Source organism: Schistocerca piceifrons, chromosome 3 (assembly GCF_021461385.2).
Source record: "Schistocerca piceifrons isolate TAMUIC-IGC-003096 chromosome 3, iqSchPice1.1, whole genome shotgun sequence".
NCBI classification, from domain to species: Eukaryota; Metazoa; Arthropoda; class Insecta; order Orthoptera; family Acrididae; genus Schistocerca; species Schistocerca piceifrons.
Window position 1 is genome coordinate 601772627 of NC_060140.1, and position 23627 is coordinate 601796253.

The 23627-nt window shown below is 38.7% G+C and overlaps 1 protein-coding gene across 1 annotated transcript in view; it reads left to right on the forward strand.

Annotated features, from left to right (window-relative positions):
* Positions 1-23627, forward strand: part of LOC124787832 (vacuolar protein sorting-associated protein 13D) — a 557316-nt gene that overhangs the window by 314965 nt on the left and 218724 nt on the right. Inside the window, exons 35-39 of the mRNA XM_047254770.1 lie at positions 3676-3797; positions 3916-4076; positions 4835-5017; positions 5099-5246; positions 5667-5851. Coding sequence (XP_047110726.1) covers positions 3676-3797; positions 3916-4076; positions 4835-5017; positions 5099-5246; positions 5667-5851 — 799 coding nt within the window. The remainder of the gene's footprint in view (positions 1-3675; positions 3798-3915; positions 4077-4834; positions 5018-5098; positions 5247-5666; positions 5852-23627) is intronic.

The window sequence follows — 23627 nt, forward strand, 5'->3', positions numbered from 1 at the left end:
GCAGCTCAGATGTAAAAAGAGATGAGCAAAGAAACAGTATAGCTTTGCATGCCATTTAATTTTTAAAGAGAAAGAAATAATATTCAGCAAAACTCCAGCATTACCGTGTGCTTCTTAGGTGATCAGATGGGAAGCATAAAATGCTCTCATCCTTATGTGACATAATATTCTAATTACAAACAAGAATGATGAAAATTTCCAGCTTAAACATAGGGTAATTTTTCTGAGTGAGCTGTGTATGATGCAAAAATACACTGCAGGGATTTCACCATACTGTTGAATACTGAAGCCACTGCAGATAATTACAGTCAGTCATCTGGTAATCTCTTAGCTCGTTCCTTATCAGAATCGGAGAAATACTTTTCAGTTCTGGATGTGTCATCTGCTATGTTGGTAACAAGCCTATCAACAACAGAATCCATGAAGCCAACCAGGCAACGCATTTTCTCCTTTTCTTTTATGAGGAGCCATTCTATATTCCGCCAGCGTTCGGCAGTGACATGTGAAAAATTTATGTACATCTGGCAGCTTGACAGTCTTGTTACTTCTTGGCCCAAATCCCATAACTTGGCTCCAGGTCAGTTCTGAAGGGTTCATATTGTACTGGTACAGTGTTGTTGTTGTTGTTGTTGTTGTTGTTGTTGTTGTGGTCTTCAGTCCTGAGACTGGTTTGATGCAGCTCTCCATGCTACTCTATCCTGTGCAAGCTTCTTCATCTCCCAGTACCTACTGCAACCTACATCCTTCTGAATCTGCTTAGTGTAATGATCTCTTGATCTCCCTCTACGATTTTTACCCTCCACGCTGCCCTCCAATGCTAAATTTGTGATTCCTTGATGGCTCAAAACATGTCCTACCAAACGATCCCTTCTTCTAGTCAAGTTGTGCCACAAACTTCTCTTCTCCCCAATCCTATTCAATACCTCCTCATTAGTTACGTGATCTACCCACCTTATCTTCAGCATTCTTCTGTAGCACCACATTTCGAAAGCTTCTATTCTCTTCTTGTCCAAACTGGTTATTGTCCATGTTTCACTGGTACAGTGGCAAAAGTAAAAATACGGCATTTGTATGGTGTGCTCGATACTGTGAAAATGATTATTTTTCATGTTTCTTCATGTTTCTACAACACTTATCTGCATATGTGATATAAAATGATGGACATAGTCCAAATAAAGAATATCTGGTTTTTCATTTTTGCCTTAAAAATTAAATTGTTATGTTTCCTTAACTTAAGCAACTTTTATCAACAGTCTTTCATAAAATATCAATGATTAAGAATTTATATTTGAAATGAAAACAGGAATTTCATGTGGAATATGTAATTAGAAACAAGGAGGCATGCATTATTCACAAAAGAATATGAATTTTACAATTACGAGATGTAGGTATTTATTTATAATTGAATGAGAAAAATCAATGACATAGATGAAATTTGAACCAGCGGACCGTGAACTGTAATAGATTTTCAGTGAATTCTGCTACTGATTCTGCTGTATGTCCTGTTGGTATTTGTGTCTCAACAGAATTTAATATGTTCAATGGAAAACTTCAAAGCTGACTATCTCTCTAAATTTATGAAAATTATTAAGATCAACCTATTTCATGGCACTTTTTAACCGTGTTTCACTACAGAACAGGAAGCATCCTCAGTCATTTTATTTATACTGTGCATCAACAGAGGACAATAGTGCAGAGGATGTGACTGTACATGATTTTTTAAATAAAAACTACATAGCTAAAATTTGATTAAGAAAAACATTGATGGCTGTTATACATTTGAATATCTTAGTTTCTTTTAATGTAGCTTAGCAATAATATATCTAATACAGAAGTAGGACCTACTTCCAAGAGTGAACAACACCAGTGTGCATGTGTTATGGCTTCTGACCAGCCATTGCGTTTGTACTTGTTTACGTTAGGCTTATTCTTATGATGAACGGAGTGTAGAAGTGAATGTCTGGAGAATGTTCTAAGGTACAAAACTCTCCCTTACTATTAGGATCTATCTCAGAAATTGCAACATATCTGGAAAAAATGCCTAATATTTGTGACAACCAAGATCATAAATTATGTTGCTGCTTGATTCACTCACAGCAAAGGGGTTGTCTTATGTTCAGAGTTGTCCTATACTTGGGTAAATACAGTATATACATTAATCAAAATATACAGGATGAGTCAAAAAGGACTTTACAACCTTGGAATGACGTAGAAATTTACTCAGATAACTTACAGAATTGTTGCATGTGATATATTATAGCAAACAACATCAAGTTTGATTCATGCAGTGCATCAGTACACCATTCTGCCACCAGGAGCACCAACACAGTACACAGTTACAATAGCTACTTTCACTGGTGCAGAGTGTGCTTGCTGTGTGTTTTGGTTTCATGAAACAAACAGTGCAACAACTGTTAGGTGTAAATTTCGCACCTAATATGCTAAAGAAGATGCAAGCAGGCCTACAATTTGCTCATGGCACAAGGACTTTATTGAGACGGGTTGTTCACTTCAACATGATAAATCCCCAGCATGCATGTGTGGTGATGATTATGCCTAACAGGTTAGGGAGAGCTTTTCCTGTAGTCCACAAAAATCAACGTTAAGTGCATGTCACGAGATTGGCGTTCCTCAAAAGAATGTTCAGCGAGTACTACCTGGATGTTTACACTTGAAACCATACAGATTCATAATGACACAGCACATTAGTTATGCAGATAAGGTTACTTATGAGGAGTTCTGTGCAGAAATGTTACATCGGATAGAGGACAACCACATGTTCCAGAACACAGTAATCTTCAGCTATGAGTCAACATTTCATATCAGTGGCATGGTGCACACCCACAACTACAGAATATGGGATGGTGAAAAGCCACATGCAATCCTTTAACACATTCATAACAGCGCCAAAATTAATGTGTTTTGTGCCCTTAGCAAATTGAAAGTGTACAGTCCTTTCTTCTTCATGGAGAAAACTGTCACTGGTATTGCGTAATAGGATGTGCTTGGAAACTTTGTAATTTCACAGGTCGATGAAGATGACCACGAAGGGGAGGTTTACTGCTAGCAAGTTCATGCACTACCTTAATTTCTCATGGAAATTTGATGTTTTCCCGATAATTGCTTCCCAGGTCAGGGGATTGGCTATGGAGGGCCTGTCGCATGGTCACCTCACTCCCAAGACTAGACACCACTGGATTTCTTTCTCTGGGGTTTCAGTAAAGACTATTTGTTTGTTCCTGTCTTAACAGACAATATAGCTGACTGGAAAAATCGAATCTACGCTGCCATTGCACAAGTTATACCTGATTATCTGCAACGAGTGTGGAAATAAATTGATTACCATTGGGATATTTGCCGCATCACAAATGGTAGTCACATTGAACCAATATGACACTTGACACTTTTATGTAAAACTTGAGGTTACTTGCTACAAATTGACACATCTACCGATTGTGTAAGTTATTGCAATAAATTTCTATATTATTCCAAAGTTGTGAAGTTCTTTTTACTCACCCTGTATAATGACAACATATGAATAAAAAAAAAAAAAAATTAACTCTCAACAAATGCCAGCATTTCAGAGAACTAATACAGTAGGAAATCACTTAATAGGACTCCCTCCCCCTCTCAGATTTACTTTGTACTCTTGGAAAAATATGTTGTTGTTTTTAGGAGGAGACAGGATAGTGCGATGTTCACAATTCTGCTGAAGGACATGCGCCTCATGGCAATTCTAGACTGGTGGGAAGCTGTTAGGAATTTCATAATTGAGAATGCAGACGTACCCAGGGGAGGTATGTTTTTATTTATTACTATTGCATGTTGTGAAATATGTCGGACTCTATTTTGTTCATTATAAACAGCTGAAATACTTTCTCATAGAACTTTTCATATCATTCCATGAAAATCTAGAAAATGAAACAATACAGAAATCAGGAGCAAATAGCACAGCTGGAGCTCTACCAGGCAGTAACACAGTTCCAGCATTTGAACTAAAGATGAATATAACAAACTGTGAAATAGTGCTAGTGGAAAATGCAGCTCAATGGGACTCCAGTGCTGTTATACTGAAAGTAAGTTACAGTACTGAACGCTGTGTTTGGCATGTTATACTTTTGGATTAATTGCTAAGTACATATTAATTTGACCAGTTATTAAATATTGAAACTAGAATGTCAATGATGAAATTACCTAAAATGAGCTATAGGTGGAAAATCTGCAGCATTCAATTATAGTGGAGGCATAGTGTCGCTGGTAATGACTGTGACACCTGTCCTGCTTGCAAGAATGTGAAATGAGAAAAAATGAAAACAAGTAATAATTTCAAATTGAAGAAACTGCCACTGTTGAAAACCTGCCTTATAGGTCAGGGCACAATGTAATGTTGACAAAGTGGAGATAATTGTGTACAGCCAGGCGCGGTGGTCTAGCAGTTCTAGGCACTTAGTCCGGAACCGCGTGACTGCTACGGTCGCAGGTTCTAATCCTGCCTCGGGCATGGATGTGTGTGATGTCCTTAGGTTAGTTAGGTTTAAATAGTTCTAGGGGACTGATGACCACAGATGTTAAGTCCCATAGTGCTCAGAGCCATTTGAACCATTTGAATTGTGTACACTATACTATTTACTTCTTTTTGGTGATATCCATTTCTTAAATATCACTTATTTTTATTGCAACAGCTAGTTTTGATTGGCTTAATTGCATTAAATTTTATTTCTTTCCTCTTTTACATTAGTCATTTCAATGTACTTTGTATTAGCTAAGACATTTTGTTGTCATTGTAAAATATCTTGCACTATCACAATTTATAAACACTTTTTATGTCTTGCAGAGTAACTCTGTTGTTGTTTATCGCCCACAAATAGAGGAGAAACCTCTCTCTTGTGAACTAAATAATTGCGAACTTTTTAGCTGTGTATTGGACATGGAAGATGACACAGCATTGTCAATAATAGATCCTGTTCACATCAGCATAGAAATAGCTCGCCATGCATCAAATGACAGTGTGCTGGAGGTAAGGGTAACACAAAAAAACCATAAAACATTTATTTCTTTGGATAGCTGCAGTCTGACATAGTATATGTTTATTTTTCAGATAATATCAAAGGATCTAACTATAAGATTGTCATATCATGATATGCGCATGTTCCTTCAAATCCTAAATAGCTTACCAAAACAGACCCCATGGGCCAAGGCTCAAGACTCTCACAGCACCAAGAGCAACCAGCCTGCAAACATAAGATGTATGTAACATTTTTATTTTTTACATGTATAAAAGAAACAGGATAATATTTAACACAGTATTTGCACAAAAAACACTACACAATAAATGATTAAATGGAACTTTTTTACATCAGCATTCACTACTTCCACACACTTTCTTGTATGTTTTTTGGAGTATATCTCAAACTGCTGTGTAAAAAGTAGGTGCACTGATGTACTACTGGCACCATATATGTAAGCATGGTCTCATTCCACACAGTTTTAATTGCAATTTAGAAATGTGACAAAGACCTTTGTTTCATGTAGGCCTTCAGTGCAGAGTAGTGATGGTTCAGAAAAAAAAATAGTATTGGATGTTGGATCAGCAGTGTTCATTACAAAGTGTCTTTTATCCATCTTTAGTATGTCTTCACTGATTGTTACACATTTTATGCTGGCAGATCAAGTAAACAAACTAGTGAATATTGGATTCAAAGCCGAGGACTGTCTTCGTGCCCTGGAATTTTGCCATGGTGATATAGATGATGCAGCTATTTGGCTTACACAGAATGCTGTTCCAGATTGCAGAGAGAATTCTGACAGTTTGTCAGATAGACACACAGCTTTGGGTTTTGAAGCAATCACAGTAAGTATAAAATTGTGTAAAAAAATGTTTAAATTGTGGCAGACTTAACAGTTGAAACAGTATAAACCACATATCGATGATTATAATGTACCTCAAATAAGAATTTAACATTGTGGAAGCAACATTTGTGATTGTACACTGAACGAAATCATGCCATACTTGAGACCAATCTGCTTCCACACATTTTAAATAATAGCCTTCGCTAATTACATCATTTTGCTGAGTCTCTCCCGCTCAAGCGCCCCCCCCCCCCCCCCCCCCCGAAACACACACACACACACACACACACACACACACACACACACACACACACACACACAGTTTTCTTTGCGCATTCAGCGTAGCCACAGACTTTTCTTTTGGCAATGAAGAGAATAATGAGAATGGTACTATTATTAACTGTATCCTGATCTGTGATTTCTACCTGAAGATTTTTGTTTTGTGTGTGATTCAGTGCCAACTATGCTATTTGAAAACACCTCACAGGCTAACTCAAATCTTCAGCTTGTCACTAAATTCTGCCTATTTCCTTTAATCTCTGCAAAGGCCTCATGACAGTGTAAGACTAGCACCTCTGGGAAAATGGTTATAAGGGGTAACTTGTAGTTGGAGGATTGAATTCTCTTATTTTGGCTGGCGTGTATATTGCTTTGATTATGTGACAAGATAAAACTGTTTACCAGATTTTGGGATGAAAGAAAAAAGAAATCAGGTAAATATAAAATCACTTATAGGTTATTTTATGTTATAATAAAACATTTTGTAATAACAAAGTAGATGATTCATTCATAAATATCAGTACAGTACAGCATAGCAAGCAAACAACCTCAAGCATGCTTGAGTGACCATTGTGCTATGCAACAATGGAAATTGCATGTCACAGAATATGGGGACACTGGCGTAACTGCCTGTATCATGAGAGTGATACATATTCATGAATATCAAGGCAGATGATACAATTGCTGAAAAGTTCAAAGAAAACCTCATTCTAATTTCAAACACATACCTGACTCATACAGTTATAGTTGGTGGCGACTTCAATTTAACCTTGATATGTTGGTGAAAATGCATGTTTAAATCCGGAGATAAGCATAAAACATTGTGCAGAATGCATTCTCTGAAAATTATTTAGAGCAATTAGTTCAAGTTCCCACTCGAATAGTAAACCTAAAATGGATACAGAGATTAGTGAACACAGGGATGTCATAATGAAATTGAATACTGTAACTCCAAAATTTTCCAAAAATAAACAAAAAATATACCTATTCAAAAAAGCAGATAGAAACTCACTTGATGCCTTCCTGAGACACAATCTCCACTCGTTCCAAATTAACAATGTAAATGTAGACCAGATGGGGCTTGAATTCAAAGAAATAGTATCTACAGCAATTGAGAGATTTTTACCAAATAAATCGACAAATGACAGAGCTGATCCCCCTTGCTACACAAAACAAGACAGAACACTGTTGCATAAACAATGAAAAAAGCACACCCTATTTAAACGAATGCAAAATCTCCAAGACTGGTGATCTTTTACAGAAGCTCAAAATTAGTACGGACTTGAGTGCAAGATGCTTACAATAGTTTCCACAACAAAACTTTGTCTTGAAACCTGCCAGAAAAACCAGAGATATTTCAGTCGTATTTAAAATATGCTAGTGGCAAGACACAGTCAGTGCTTTCTCTGCATGATAGCAATGGAGATACTATCGATGACATGCTGCCAAGGTAGGGCTACAGCCTTCCAAAATTCCTTCACCAAAGAAGATGAAGTAGACATCCTCGGAATAATGAAGCAACGTGGATCACGTAGTAAAAGCTAGTCTTCCAATCCAGATGGTATACCGATTAGGTTCCTTTCAGAGTATGCTGATGCAATAGCTCTGTACTTAATGATCGTATACAACTGTTCACTTGGTGAAAGATCTGTACCCAAAGACTGGAAAGTTGTACAAGTTATGCCAATATTCACCAAAAGGCAGTAGGGGTAATCCACTAAGTTACAGGCCCACATTTATGTATTTATTTATTTACATTTTCTTTGCGTGGAGCCATTGTAATAATGGCTTTTGCAAACGTCAGACTTAATACTGTGGCTATATTTGTACTTATAAAATACACTATATTATGTAGCTGTTGCTTCTTATGTCTATTTCTTACATTTATTGCATTACAACATATATGCTAATGCCTCATGTTACAATCACTATCTTAAAATTCATTGAAAGAATATAAACATTTTTCTATTAGAATAGATTTTAATTTTGTTTTAAAAACGTTTGCCGTGTATGTTCTTAGAGAGTTTGGTAGCTTGTTATACCAAATCAGACCACTAATATATGGACTTCTATCAGTCATTTTTAACGTTGTTCTGTTATCGAAATAGTTACACTTTGTTCTAGTGTTGTGATCGTGTACATCACTGCCCTTGATAGCTTCTGTTGGTTGACTTATAAAAAATACAACTATTTTGAAGATGTACAGAGAATATATTGTCAGATATTCGTGCTGCACAAACACTTCACGACATGAATCTCTGTGTCCCATCCCATGTATAAGTCTTATTGCTCTTTTCTGTGGTAGTAGTATTCTTTTTAAATGTACATCAGCTGACAGCCCCATAGTTCAATTCCGTAATTGAGAAAGGGCTAAAGTGTTCCATAATATACTAATTTCAGTGCTTGGCTAGGAACTATCTTTGCGAGCTGGCTGAGGAGATATATGGCACTACTGACTTTTCCGCATACGAAATTAATGTGGTATGTCCAACCCAAATTTTCATCAACATATACACCCAGGAATTTACAGTTACCATTTTCTGTTGCAGAGATATTACACACACTATTCATATTGTTGTGGTGAGAACTGCCTGTTTTCAATGTCAGTAGTTGAGATTTGGTGACATTCACCTTGAGTCCCTGATCATTGAAGTATTTTGTTTCTTCTGTTACACCACTAGTAGCAAGAGATTCTAGCTCTTTAGATTCGCTCCCATGGAATAAGATTGACGTGTCATCTGCATAGCTTACAATATGGGAGTTTGCGAGTTGTGCAATGTCGTTAATATATTTAAGGAAGAGAAAGGGTCTAAGGGTTGAGCCCTGTGGTACACCTTGTAATACAGGTTCACTGGTGGACTGGGAGTTCGTGATTTTATTATCTACTTTGTATGACAATTTAGTGCTTTGCTTACAATTCAACAGGTACATGGGTAGAAGTTTCATGGCTTGATATGTAGCAAGATTTTGGAACACACATTATGAATTCTTCAAGGGATTTCAAATTGATTCCCGATTTCTAGATTTCCAGAAAGCTTTTGACAGTGTACCTCACAAGCAGCTTGTAGTCAAATTGTGCGCTTCTGGAATATAATCTCAGTTAAGTGACTTGCATCATGATTTCCTGGCAGAGAGGTCACAGTTCAAAGTAACTGACAGAAAGCCAGCAAGTAAAGCAGAAGTGGATTCTGACGTACCCCAAGGTAATGTTACAGGCCCTCTGCTGTTCCTTATCTATATAAATGGTTAGGAGACAATCTGAGTAGCCGCCTTAAATTGTTTGCAGGTCATGCTGTCTTTATTGTCTAGTAAAGTCATCAGAAAATAAAAATAAAAAATTGCAAATTGGTTTAAAAATTGGCACTTGCACCTAAATAATGAAAGGTGTGAGGTCATCCACATGAGTGCTAAAAGGAATACGTTGAACTTTGGTCACACGATAAATCAGTCAAATTACAGGCCATAAATTCAATTAAATAACTAAGAATTACAATTATGAACAACTTAAATTGGAAGGAACACACAGAAAATGTTGTGGGAAAGGCAAACCAGAGACTGTATTTTATTGGCAGATCATTTGGAAGATGCATCAGGTAAACTAAAGAGACAGCTTGCATTACACTTGTCTGTCCTCTTTTGGAGTACTGCTGCGCAGTGTGGGATCCTTACAAGATAGGATTAATGGAGTACATCGAGAAAGTTCAAAGAAGAGCAGCATATTTTGTATTATCGAGAAATAGGGAAGACAGTGTCACAGACATGATAGAGGATTTGGGGTGGAAAACATTAAAACAAAGGTGTTTTTCTTTGCAGTGGAATCTTCTCATGAAATTTGGTTGGCAACTTTCCCCTACAAATGAGAAAATAATTAGTTGACACTGACCTAAATAGGGAGAAACGTTCTTCATAATAAAATAGGGGAAATGAGAGCTCACTTGTAAAGATATAGGTGTTAGTTTTTTCCACATTTGATTCGAGATTGGAATAATACAGAATTATTGTGAAGGTGGTTCAATGAACCCTCTGCCGAGCATTGCAGTGTATCCAAGTAGACATAGATGTATATGTAGAAATGATAGATGACTGTTGTGGTAAAACAGCTATTGGCGGGCATCGTCTAGGGCACTTGTCACACTTCAGTTGAACAGTGCTTTCTCAGGTATAATGGGCACTACTTGCATTGACACAGGCTTTCTCAGTTTCTTGTGGTATACAAATGAGCTTTGCAAATTTAAACATACAGGTTCTAGTAGATTTGGTCAGCACCAGCAGACACCAATACCCACAAACCTAAGACCACCAGTGTATTGAGACTTCCTGTTGAAACATCACAAGTAGTTTTAGATAACAACAGAGAATATTTATTGTTTTCCTGAATGTGTTTATTGTCATAAACAGTATAACTGTCCTACTTATGTGTTAAGGAAGCTTTTTGAGAATGTGACAGTTACACTGGAATCATTTAAAGAATTGTGTAATGGTAGTACACTGATTCACATTATGTATATATTTTATTTGTATTTCTAAAGTGATGTGTAATTGCCATATGATAATTAATAGTATCTGATCCAAATGATGACAGTTTGTCAGGCAACATAACTACTTTACCAAGTACCACTAGCGATTTGGAAAATATGACACTCAAAATTACACCACCTGTGTCCTCATTAAAAATTCAGCATTACAGCCTTGTGTACCATGCTGTACTGTCCGACTACCATGTCATACTCTATCAGTTCCTCCTATTTGTCAGGTTTCCAGACCTTGAAACCAGTACTTGTCGTTTGAGTAGCTTCTGCCATGTAAATGCTGGTGCCGCTTGTCAAATGTTTATGCTCCAATGTCATTATGCCTTTTGACTCTTCTGGTAACTCACAATGGTGATTATGTTATTGTTGAAAACTGGATCTGGAATAAATTGCTGATTCTGCGATTGACTGCTGTGCTCCTTTACATTTGAGTATTCAACAGTTTCTGTGTACCACTAGTATCCAAAGGATTCCAGTTTTGTCTCGGGGAATGTATTAAATCAACACATAAACCGAGACTGAATGGTAGCTTGCCTGTGCGTTGTGTCACTCGTTTGAAGCAAGCAGCTGTAGCTACAGTATCTCTCCAAAGGATGGCTACACTATGTTTGCTATACTTTTCACTAAGTGAGTCTGTAGACAGCCAGACTTTGAAGACTGTCATTGATTAACTCGCCTATGATTCTTTCTTTGGGTGGGCCTCAATCCAAAAATTATGGTGTGGTACTCCTTCTCCATGGACATAGGACTGTGTATCTGACCATCCAGTTTTAGCTTTTCCGTGATTTCGCTAAATCACTCCTGGAAAATACCAAGATGTCTTCTTTGAAATGGCACGTCCGATTTCCTTCTCCATCCTTGAAACATTCTGAGCTTGTGCATCATCTCTCTTGATGTTAGGGGGATGTTGAGCCCTGATCTTCGTTTTTCAACCTTATCCACCAGTATCAGCCAAAGAATCAGTGTGATTCTTCAAGAATGTATGCCTCCTCAGTACTGAACTTATGCCCCTGTCACTACTTCTTTGGGTTATTTTCTGCTATTGTCCTGTCATTATGCTTTTCATCTCTCACAGATGCATGTCAGTCGAAAGTGGATACTGATGTTCATTCAAGTGACATCTGTACCATTATGGGTTAACTTGTAAGATCCAGCAAACATTGAAAGAAAGCCTCTGAATGTACGTGTAGGAGAGCCAACTGCACTCTGTATGACTAGTTAGCTGTGTCCAAACACTGTGACAGTTCACAGGATAGGGTGGAATGTGTGGATCAGGCCACAGAACATCAATACCAGTGTCTTTTGGCAAACTCAGGAGGCTGTGTTCCTTTGTGGAATGATAGTTACAACTCTAAATTAATAGCAGTTTCGTGTGTGGTCCAATCACAGGAAACCTGCTACATTTTGTATTGTGAGATCAAAAGAAGAAAAATCATTAAGGACAGCAAGAAAAAATCAAGGCTAGAGTTTCTGACTTTATTTCTTTAATTGTTCATTTGAACAAGTTTTCTGGGAAATTTTTGTTGAATTAGCCTCATTATTGTATTTAGAAAGACTTTGTAGTGTTCAAGGTTCATCCAGCAAGCAACACCGCAGCAGGTGGCCCAGATCTTGCACCTCATCACATTAACATAAAACATCTGTTTCATCCAGGGTTAGGAAAACCTCTGCATTTTGGTCGTACAGCATGACACTGCTGTCCCCTTCTTATTCTGAGTTCATCAGACAGGTTAGTGGAGATCACTCCCAGGGCCAGACTCTGTTCTTAAATTCAATTAAGTGGATAATGAGTTCCACTAAAGCGTGAAAAGTCATCAGAATTTGTTATAACACATATTCCAGGTCTTTAATATGAGCTGTAATTACGCAGTGTAGCCTACATGTAAGCACTGCTGACACTGATTGGTCAATGGCACAACATGTTACTTGTATGACTGCCGAAGCTAACATGGACCCAAACTTTTGCTGGAATACAGGGTGCACCATTTATCTTGACTACCCTAAATAACTGTTTGTCCAGATCCAAAATACAAAATGTTTCAAGCAAACATTATTTAGCCATCAGTGAGACATCAATCAGCATGATTGCCTTCGTTGTAGCTTTGTTTTTTACAAAGATATGTACAGCAGTATGACTTTTTTAAATGGCACCCTGTATTTTTTATTCAGTAATTCATTTCCTATCCAAAAGACCTATTCAAAAATGTATCACAGTTTACCGTTCACAATAAAAACAATGTTATTAATTACATAACACAACATTGACATTGATGCTCCCAGTGCAGGTACTCAGGTTAATGGAACACATCCAAGTGCTGACGTTGACAGAGGACAAATGTAAACATAAGTAGAATGCGCACCTGGAATTCCATCAACCATCGTCAGTTGAAGACTTGTGTGAGTAGAATGTACACCAACGAAGAGAAGGTAGAAATGCTACTCATCTATAGGGAATGTAAGTTAACAGAACAGTAATTGCAGTACTGTTTCCTTATATATGGGTACATTTAGTTCTGTAGTTTAGTTATTTTAAATACTGTTGTGTGGAGTAGGCATACAGTAAATGCTATCCTTCCTACAAACTGCATCTACTTAAAGTTTCTTTTATTGTTGTTGTTGAAGGTAGGCAAAATGCTACACAGGCTTCGGAACTGTACAGAGAGCGATATCCTGACAAGAACCCACCTTCCCGACGGATGTTTTCTTGTCATGTTGCGATGATTCAGGAAACGGGAAGTTTCATCCCATGACAATGCATTTGTCGTAGCACTCGCACAGACGAAGCTGCTGAAGTTACTGTTCTCACATCTGTTACTATGAATCCACATGTGAGCATACAACAGCTTGAACACAAGATTGGCATTCCTAAAACCAGTGTACATCATATTATTACACGTAACTGGTTCCATCCTTACCATGTACACCTACGTCAAGAATTGCATGGGAATGATTTCCAGAATCGTTTACAGTTCTGTCAAGAGGGCACAGCAGCGTATCCTCACCAACCCGAACTTCTTTTCCAATGTTCTATTTACTGATAAGTGTTCCTTCTCAAACAAAGGACAGGTAAATACAAGGAACATGCATTACTGGTCCAGCGACAACCAACGATGGCTTAGGTGGAACATTAGCGTCAGTGGAGAGTTAAAGTCTGGTGTCGGAGGCTTGGTACTGCAATTATTGGCCCTTATTTCATCAATGGTAGCCTAAATGGCACAGCGTATGCCAACTTCCTCAGACGAATTCTTCCTCCTCTTCTGGCTGAAGTGCCGCTATGAACCAGAATGCATATGTGGTATCAATATGATGGATGTCCAGCACATGCCTTGCGTGCAAGTTGTGTTCTGAACCAAAGGTATCATGTTAGATGGATTGCGCAAAGAGGAACAGGTACTTGGTCTCCTGATTTAAATCCTCTGGACTTCTTTCTTTGGGGATGCATTAAAGGCATTGTTTAATGTGATATTCCAACAACTCCAGAGGACATGCAGGAACATATTGTGCATGCTTGTAATTCTCTTCAGCAGGCAACACTGGAAGCAGTAAATAATTCTTTCATTCAATGAGCGCACCAGTGTATCTGTGTCCAGGGTCATCACTTTTGAGCACCTTTGAATGTTCTACTACTGGGCAATGGTACAGGAGAGTCAAAGTCAATTTTGTGTTATGCTTTTACTTGGTTTTCATTTGTTTTTTGACAGCTCCAGCAAATGGATGAGTTTGTGATCCTGGACTCAAAGTCCGTGTTGTGTTATGTGATTAATATCATTGTGTTTCACTGAATGATACACTGTGATATATTTTTGAATAAGTCTTTAGGAGAGGAAATGAATTACCAGATAAAAAATACAGGGTGCCATTTAAAAAAGTCATACCGATGTTCATATCTTTGTAAAAACCAAAGCTACAATGTGGGTTGTTGTGCTGATTGATGTCCCCATGACTGCTAAAGAACATTTGCTTGAAACGTTTTGTAATTTGCATCTGTACAAACAGTTATTTAGTGTGGTAAAGATAAATGGGACACACTATATAGAGTTTCTAGAAAAATCAGTGGTAATATCATTTCCATGAATGATAAAATGTACCACGACCTTTTCTCTACCCAGTAAATATTACAACAGCAAATAATGAATCAGATACAGTCAAAAGGAAATTTTCCTTCCGTTTTCAACTAAATTTGATAGATAGTACATTTTCCTTGTCCTTGGAGACAGGTTTTTCTCACTGTGCTTTCAAAACGAGGGTCTTACGTACTCAAATAATCATGTAAGTATTCAGATTAGTAACATCGTAATGAAGGTGTTGAAGATTATGAACCAAAAACCAAGAAGATTCTCAGTTGTTACCAGTGTGGTTTCAGGAGTTTTTACTCATTGATTAATAATCAGGATGAGGCTCTTCAGCAAGTCTTCTTATGCAGACAACTTGTAGTAATCCCTGTCTGCCCACCCTCTACATCTGGGGCATAACATCATCTGAGAGTGCCATGAATGTGGATTCCATGGTTGACTGTCAATATCCTTATAGTTCTCTTCAAACATTTCTATAGGTATCACACTGATCACAGCAGAATTGTCCCCCTCTTGGCTCTGTTTTGTAATAATCATTATTTGTGACTGTTTAATAGAATAACACCCAACATAAGAAGCTCTGTATAGCACTCAAAGATATGTTTTGCTGTTTTCTGCTCCACCTCTGCACTTTCCAATAACAGCAATCAATTGCAACTTACTTTTAAGAGTTTACAAAAGTGGGATGGTACTAATAGCTTTAAGTTCTCTTTGCAGAAACCAGCTTGTGTTGATGTTAACAAGTCTCATGAAGCTTTTGATCCGTCTAAGCTCGCAGTGAGGAATGCTGTTTTGAAATTCAAAAACACTGTGAGTTGCTAGAGACTCACTTTAGCTTGTAGACAAAGTTACTGCACACTTAAGAAAGTTGAAACTAAATGGCCTTTATGCACTGAGTTTCATAGCCTCACCTTGTGGGTAGCAGATATAGTCCATCCGCTCAAGTTCTAAAAGTCATTGTACAATCTCAGCTTGTGATTACAGCTGGGCACCTTATGGGTCAGTAATGTCTTTACACATTCAAATGATTGACATTGTTCCCCATGAGAGAGATTAACCCTAGGACCAATGGCGGCGACACAACATTTTATTTAAGTTACAAAATAAGTAAGACATAAATTTTGAACAGGAGTAGCAGAAATACTTCTTTTATATAAAACAAACAGTGGGAAGTCCAGGATGGAATAATGACAATATTATGAAAAGGCGAGATTGCTACCCACTGTATAGTGGAGATGTTAAGTTGCAGACAGGTACAACAAAAAGTCTACTAAAAAATAAGCTTTCAGTCAGAAGTCCTCCTCCTGAAATTGGTTGGTCATGTGTGTGAGATGCATTGGCATGAATCTCTGTGTGTGTATGTTGTCTATTTCAGAAGAAGGCTTTCTGGCTAAAAGCTAACTTGTTTAGCAGTCGTTTTGTTGTGCTTGTCTGTGACTATAATTTTTTTTTAAATATAAGATGTTTTCCACTCAATGAGGCCATCTGGTAAAGCAACTGTATGTAGAATATTTGAAATAAAAACCGTCTTGGTTGCGGTTTACTCTTTTACTAGCAATGCATTTCATGTTCATGGAGCGTCTCTGGATTATCCTAAAGTTTTCCTTTTTCTACATCTACATCTACATTTATACTCCACAAGCCACCCAATGGTGTGTGGCGGAGGGCACTTTACGTGCCACTGTCATTACCTCCCTTTTCTGTTCCAGTCGCGTATGGTTCGCGGGAAGAACGACTGTCTGAAAGCCTCCGTGCGTGCTCTAATCTCTCTAATTTTACATTTGTGATCTCCTCGGGAGGTATAAGTAGGTGGAAGCAATATATTCGATACCTCATCCAGAAACGCACCCTCTCGAAACCTGGCGAGCAATCTACACCGTGATGCAGAGCGCCTCTCTTGCAGAGTCTGCCACTTGAGTTTGCTAAACATCTCCGTGACGCTGTCACATTTATCAAATAACCCTGTGATGAAACGCGCCGCTCTTCTTTGGATCTTCTCTATCTCCTCCGTCAAACCGATCTGGTATGGATCCCACACTGATGAGCAATACTCAAGTATAGGTCGAACAAGTGTTTTGTAAGCCACCTCCTTTGTTGATGGACCACATTTTCCAAGCACTCTCCCAATGAACCTCAACCTGGTACCCGCCTTACCAACAATTAATTTTATATGATCATTCCACTTCAAATCGCTCCGCACACATACTCCCAGATATTTTACAGAAGTAACTGCTACCAGTGTTTGTTCCGCTATCATATAATCATACAATAAAGGATCCTTCTTTCTATGTATTCGCAATACATTACATTTGTCTATGTTAAGGGACAGTTGCCACTCCCTGCACCAAGTGCCTATCCGCTGCAGATCTTCCTGCATTTCGCTACAATTTTCTAATGCTGCAACTTCTCTGTATACTACAGAGAATGTTTTCAACATTTTAAAAACCATTAAATCTCTCTGTGCTAGACTGAAGCATGAATCCAATCAGATCAATCATAATAACCTTTTCCTTTTACATTTTAAAAACCTTAAAACAGGTCTGTGTTAGATTGAAGCACATTACGAAAATGTAAAAGGAAAAGATCCCTGCATATTCATCTGATTGTATGCATGCTTCAGTCTAGCACAGAGCCATTTAATGAGTTTTAAAATGTTGTCAAAGGAAAATTTTGAGGTAATCTGAAAATCCCTCACAAAGGCAAAACATGTTTTAATAAGACTAATTTGCAATTAAGAATGTTTTGAATTAAAAACATTCTTTTATACTTCATTAGCATTTAATTTTATCACACATTTCTGAAAAAAATAAGGTTGGATTCCTCAAAATAATGGAATATTAAATTACTCAACATTCAAAAAAATTCTTAAACATTAATACCATTTTTTGAAATTTTAAAAATTTTAAGTGTGTACATCCTTACAAGTTACAATTATAGGATTGGTACACACAGTATTACACATTTTAGTGCATTTTGCGATCTAATAAAAAATATATGTCGACCTTTTCAATATACATGTTACTTTTTTATATATCCTGCACAATCTTCACGTAACATTAAAAAATGGGATGAAACAGGCCTTTTCCACAATTACACTTTTTTGTGTGTTTTAGTCTTTGCATTTATAAAACCGATCTCATTTGCCTTCTGGAACCATATCCTTTTCAGTGGTAATCCCAGAAAGCATTGCTCCTAACTGGTGCATGTTAGCTATACGTGCCACGTATGATGTTACCAGTTCCAAACTCAGTTGTTGGAGAAATGGGAGAAATGTGTGTCTGCTTTGTGTGCTACAAATTTGTACCGACATTATATTCATAACACATGGCATCAACCACATTCACTCCACTCTTTGTTGAATTATAGAATGTAATAATTTCTAGATACTTCAAATCACCTGATTCTACATCAATTTTATTGTTTGTGTGCATTGTTGGCAGCAAGATTTAACTTTTTTTTTCTTTGGTACATATGACACCAATGTAAAATGTTCACTAAATTTGAATATGGATAATGTAGTTCTCTATTTTTGCTAGGCAAGAATTCAAAAGGCATTTCTCTTTTATTTTTGTTTGTTGTTGTTGTGGTCTTCAGTCCTGAGACTGGTTTTATTTTTGTTTGTTGTTGTTGTTGTGGTCTTCAGTCCTGAGACTGGTATGATGCAGCACTCCATGCTACTCTATCATGTGCAAACTTCATCTCCCAGTACGTACTGCAGCCTACATCCTTCTGAATCTATTTAGTGTATTCATCTCTTGGTCTCCCTCTACGATTTTTACCCTCCAAGCTGCTCTCCACTACTAAATTGGTGATCCCTTGATGCCTCAGAATGTGTCCTACCAACCGATCCCTTCTTCTTGTCAAGTTGTGCCACAAACTCCTCTCCTCCCCAATCCTATTCAATAGTTCCTCATTAGTTATGTGATCTACCCATCTAATCTTCAGCATTCTTCTGTAGCACCACATTTCAAAGGCTTCTATTCTCTTCTTGTCCAAACTATTTATCGTCCATGTTTCACTTCCATACATGGCTACACTCCATACAAATACTTTCAGAAACGACTTCCTGACATTTAAATCTATACTCGATGTTAACAAATTTCTCTTCTTCAGAAACGCTTTCCTTGCCATTGCCAGTCTACATTTTATGTCCTCTCTACTTCGACCATCATCAGTTATTTTGCTCCCCAAATAGCAAAACTCCTTTACTACTTTAAGTGTCTCATTTCCTAATCTAATTCCCTCAGCATCGCCTGACTTTATTCGACTACATTCCATTATCCTCATTTTGCTTTTGTTGATGTTTATGTTATATACTCCCTTCAAGACACTGTCCATTCCGTTCAACTACTCTTCCAAGTCCTTTACTGTCTCTGACAGAACTACAATGTCATCGGCGAATCTTAAAGTTTTTATTTCTTCTCCATGGATTTTAATACCTACTCTGAATTTTTCTTTTGTTTCCTTTACTGCTTGCTCAATATACAGATTGAATAACATCGGGGAGAGGCTACAACCCTGTCTCACTCCCTTCCCAACCACTGCTTCCCTTTCATGCCCCTCAACTCTTATAACTGCCATCTGGTTTCTGTACAAATGGTAAATAGCCTTTCACTCCCTGTATTTTACCCCTGCCACCTTCAGAATTTGAAAGAGATTATTCCAGTCAACATTGTCAAAAGCTTTCTCTAAGTCTACAAATGCTAGAAACGTAGGTTTGCCTTTCCTTAATCTAGCTTCTAAGATAAGTCGTAGGGTCAGTATTGCCTCATTTGTTCCCGTATTTCTACGAAATCCAAACTGATCTTCCCCGAGGTCAGCTTCTACCAGTTTTTCCATTCGTCTGTAAAGAATTCGCGTTAGTATTTTGCAGCTGTGACTTATTAAACTGATAGTTCGGTAATTTTCATGTCTGTCAATGCCTGCTTTCTTTGGGATTGGAATTATTATATTCTTCTTTAAGTCTGAGGGCATTTCGCCTGTCTCATACATTTTGCTCACCAGATGGTACGAGTTTTGTCAGGACTGGCTCTGCCAAGGCTGTCAGTAGTTCTAATGGAATATTGTCTACTCCCGGGGCCTTGTTTCTACTTAGGTCTTTCAGTGCTCTATCAAATTCTTCATGCAGTATCATATCTCCCATTTAATTTTCATCTACATCCTCTTCCGTTTCCATAATATTGTCCTCAAGAACATTGCCCTTGTATAGTCCCTCTATATACTCCTTCCACCTTTCTGCTTTCCCTTCTTTGCTTAGAACTGGGTTTCCATCTGAGCCCTTGATATTTATTCAAGTGGTTCTCTTATCTCCAAAGGTCTCTTTAATTTTCCTGTAAGCAGTATCTATCTTACCCCTAGTGAGGTAAGCCTCTACATCCTTACATTTGTCCTCTAGCCATGCCTGCTTAGCCATTTTGCACTTCCTGTTGATCTCATTTTTGAGACGTTTGTATTCCTTTTTGTCTGCTTCATTTACTGCATTTTTATATTTTCTCCTTTCATCAATTAAATTCAATATTTCTTCTGTTACCCAAGGATTTCTACTAGCCCTCGTCTTTTTACCTACTTGATCCTCTCCTGCCTTCACCACTTCATCCCTCAAAGCCATCCATTCTTCTTCTACTGTATTTCTTTCCCCCAGTCTTGTCAATTGTTCCTTTATGCTCTTTGTGGAACTCTCTACAACCTCTGGTTCTTTCTGTTTATCAAGGTCCCATCTCCTCAAATTCCCACCTTTTTGCAGTTTCTTCAGTTTTAATCTGCAGTTCATAACCAATAGATTGTGGGCAGAGTCCACATCTGCCCCTGGAAGTGTCTTACAATTTAAAACCTGGTTCCTAAATCTCTGTCTTACCATTATATAATCTATCTGACATCTTCTAGTATCTCCGGGGTTCTTCCATGTATACAACCTTCTTTCGTGATTCTTGAACCAAGTGTTAGCTATTTTTGTTCAGTGTTCCTATAAGCGTAAGTGTAAAATCAGTGTAAAGTTTTCTAGCAATATTGTAACTTGTGAATAAATTGTTACGTGTAATATCTCTTCCTGTTCCCTTCACTGGCAATAAAAGTCCAAACCCAACATTGTCAGTTGTGTTACTCACTTGGAAAATACCTGCAGATTGTTGTCCCAAATATACCTGTAAAATTATTAACGTATTTTGCGTTTCCATCTGCCAACTTATGGTAAGGCCAACAAATTATCCATCTGTAGCTGCCACTCTTCCTTCCAAAATGACCTCCATCTGTTCTCATACCACCAGTCCTTAACTCTCACCAGCATAGTCCTTCAAAACCATATCAGTCAGCCCAAAACCTCCTTGCAGTACCTTCTCTCCATCCGTAAAATTCTCCTGCTTTGCGATCAATCCCATAACACACATTGAAACTCTTGCCCTCCGGGAACTAGAGCAACATGCATAACTCTAACTCAAAAAACTCTCTACCGTGTTGAGTTCCTACTCCCGCCTTGGACTACCATTATCCACCACATCTACAACAAGCTGCTAGGTGCAAACCTCCCCCAAGTCCCATCATAGCTGTTAAACCATGTCTTGCTGACCTTCTACATTTACCCCACCCTCAAAAACTTCCTCCCACCACCACACAGAATCTAGAACCTAAACAGTCCCGAAACTTTCCTCCAAAACCCTTACCACTGCAGAAGTATCAACCCTTTCCAAAGGCCTCACCTTTTGGCCCACCCCCAAATTCAATCACAAAGGACTTCTCCTGGTCCCTACAGGGGAATCATTTATTGCCACCAATCCTACCAATCAGACTCAACCAAAGATTAATGTTGAACCTTGCCTGATTCAGTTCACTCCTCTATCCAACTGTAATCCACCCCCACTGCCCCCAAACCACCCGCTGTTAACATTCCAGTATTTCTTAACCTCAAACCATGCCTCACCATCATTCTCCAAATCCCTCAACATGCAAACTAACCTTACATCCACAGAAAGAATCTCCATCCACCACTTAAAAAGTGATCCTGACTTCATAATCATACCTGCTGACAAAGGCTCCACCACTGTTGTTTTAAACCGCAAAGATTACCTAGCAGAAGGACATGGCCAGCTGTCAGATTCATCCACCTACAAACCCTTCCACAGTGACCCCTCCTCCCCCATTCACTTCACCTGGTCCTATTCAACCCATCTAGCCACCTTCCTCGTTGTTGACCTCCACTTCAAATATGGCTACATCTGTTCATATCAAACCTACCAAACACCAGCAATAACTCCACTTCGACAGCTGCCACCCATTCCATACCAAGAAGTCTGTTCCATACAGCCTAGCCACCCAGAGCCATCACATCTGCAGTAACTAGCAGTCCCTCTCAAAATATACTGAGGGTCTTATTGAGATCTTCACAGACCATAATTACCCTCCCAACCTTGTAAAAAAAAAAAAAAAAAAAAAAAAAACAGATATCCTTATGTTTTGAGTCACCCACCACCTCCCAATGGCCCACCATCTGGCCGCAGATGAGTCTTCCCTTTGTGACTCAGTACCACCCAGGAGTGAAGCAGCTGAATTACATTCTCTATTAGGTTTCGACCACCTCTCATAGCACCTTGAAATCAGGAATGTCCTAGACAATATCCTTCCCATTGCTCCCACAGTGGTAATCCACTGCCCACTGAACCTATGCAATATCATTGTCTATCCCTACATAACACCTGCCCCCTAAATAACACCTGCCTCATGGCTTGTATCCCTGTAAGAGACCTAAATGCAAGACCTGTCCCATCTCTCTTCTCACCACCACATACTCCAGTCCAGTCACAAGCATCACCTATCCCGTCAAGGCAGGACTGCCTTTGAAACTAGTCATGTGATCTACAAGTTAAGCAGCAACTACTGTGCTGCACTCTACATGGGCATGACAACCAACAGGCTGTCTGTCCGCATGAAGGGCCACCGACAAACTGTGGCCAAGAAATAGCTGAACCCCCCCACCGTTGCTGAGCATGCTGCCCAACACTACGTTCTTTATTTCAGTGACTGCTTCACAGCAAGTACCATCTGGATCCTTCCCACCAACACCAGCTATTCTGAATTGCTCATGTGGAAACTCTCCCTGCAGTATATTCTGTGTTTCTGTAACCCCCTTGGCCTGAACCTTCATTTTTCGTTGTCCTTACTCATCTAGCCCTTCACTGTTCGCATTCCAGCACTACACAGTCCTCTATTCCACCAGTGCAACCAGTCTTTTTACTTATCCTCTTGTCTCCAACAGCTCTCCCCCCTCCTCTGCCCCCCGTATAACCTCCCAACTGCACCTAGCTGCCCTACCCTCTCTCTGCCTCGTCCCTGCTCACTCCCACAAGGAGCTCTTTACCGTCTCGCACTCCTACCCTGCTATCCCTCACCCTCCTGTCCCCACTTTCTCCTTACTCCCACCACCCAGTTTCCTCTCCAATCATGCACTGCAGCTCGCAGTCTGGCTTCAGTTGCCAGAGACTGTGGTTGTGTGTGTGTGTGTGTGTGTGTGTGTGTGTGTGTGTGTGTGTGTGTGTTTTGTCCATCTTCAACAAAGGCTTTGTTGGCATTAAAGCTCACTTTCCAACAGTACTATTGTTGTGCCTATCTGCAACTCAGCATCTCCACTATATGGTGAGTTACAATTATCCAGCTGTGCAATCTGAGGCACCTTCCCACAATTCGTGCAGATTTCCCCGTTGGAGGTTCGAGTCCCCCCTCAGGCATAGGTGTGTGTCTTGTCCTTAGTGTAAGTTAGGTTAAGTTAGATTAAGTAGTGTGTAAGCCTAGGGACTGATGACCTCAACAGTTTGGTCCCTTAGTAACTTACCACCTACCACCAATTATCTTTTTCATAAAATTCTTACATAACATCAAGTTTTGGGGGCCAACTTGTCACGTTTTTTAC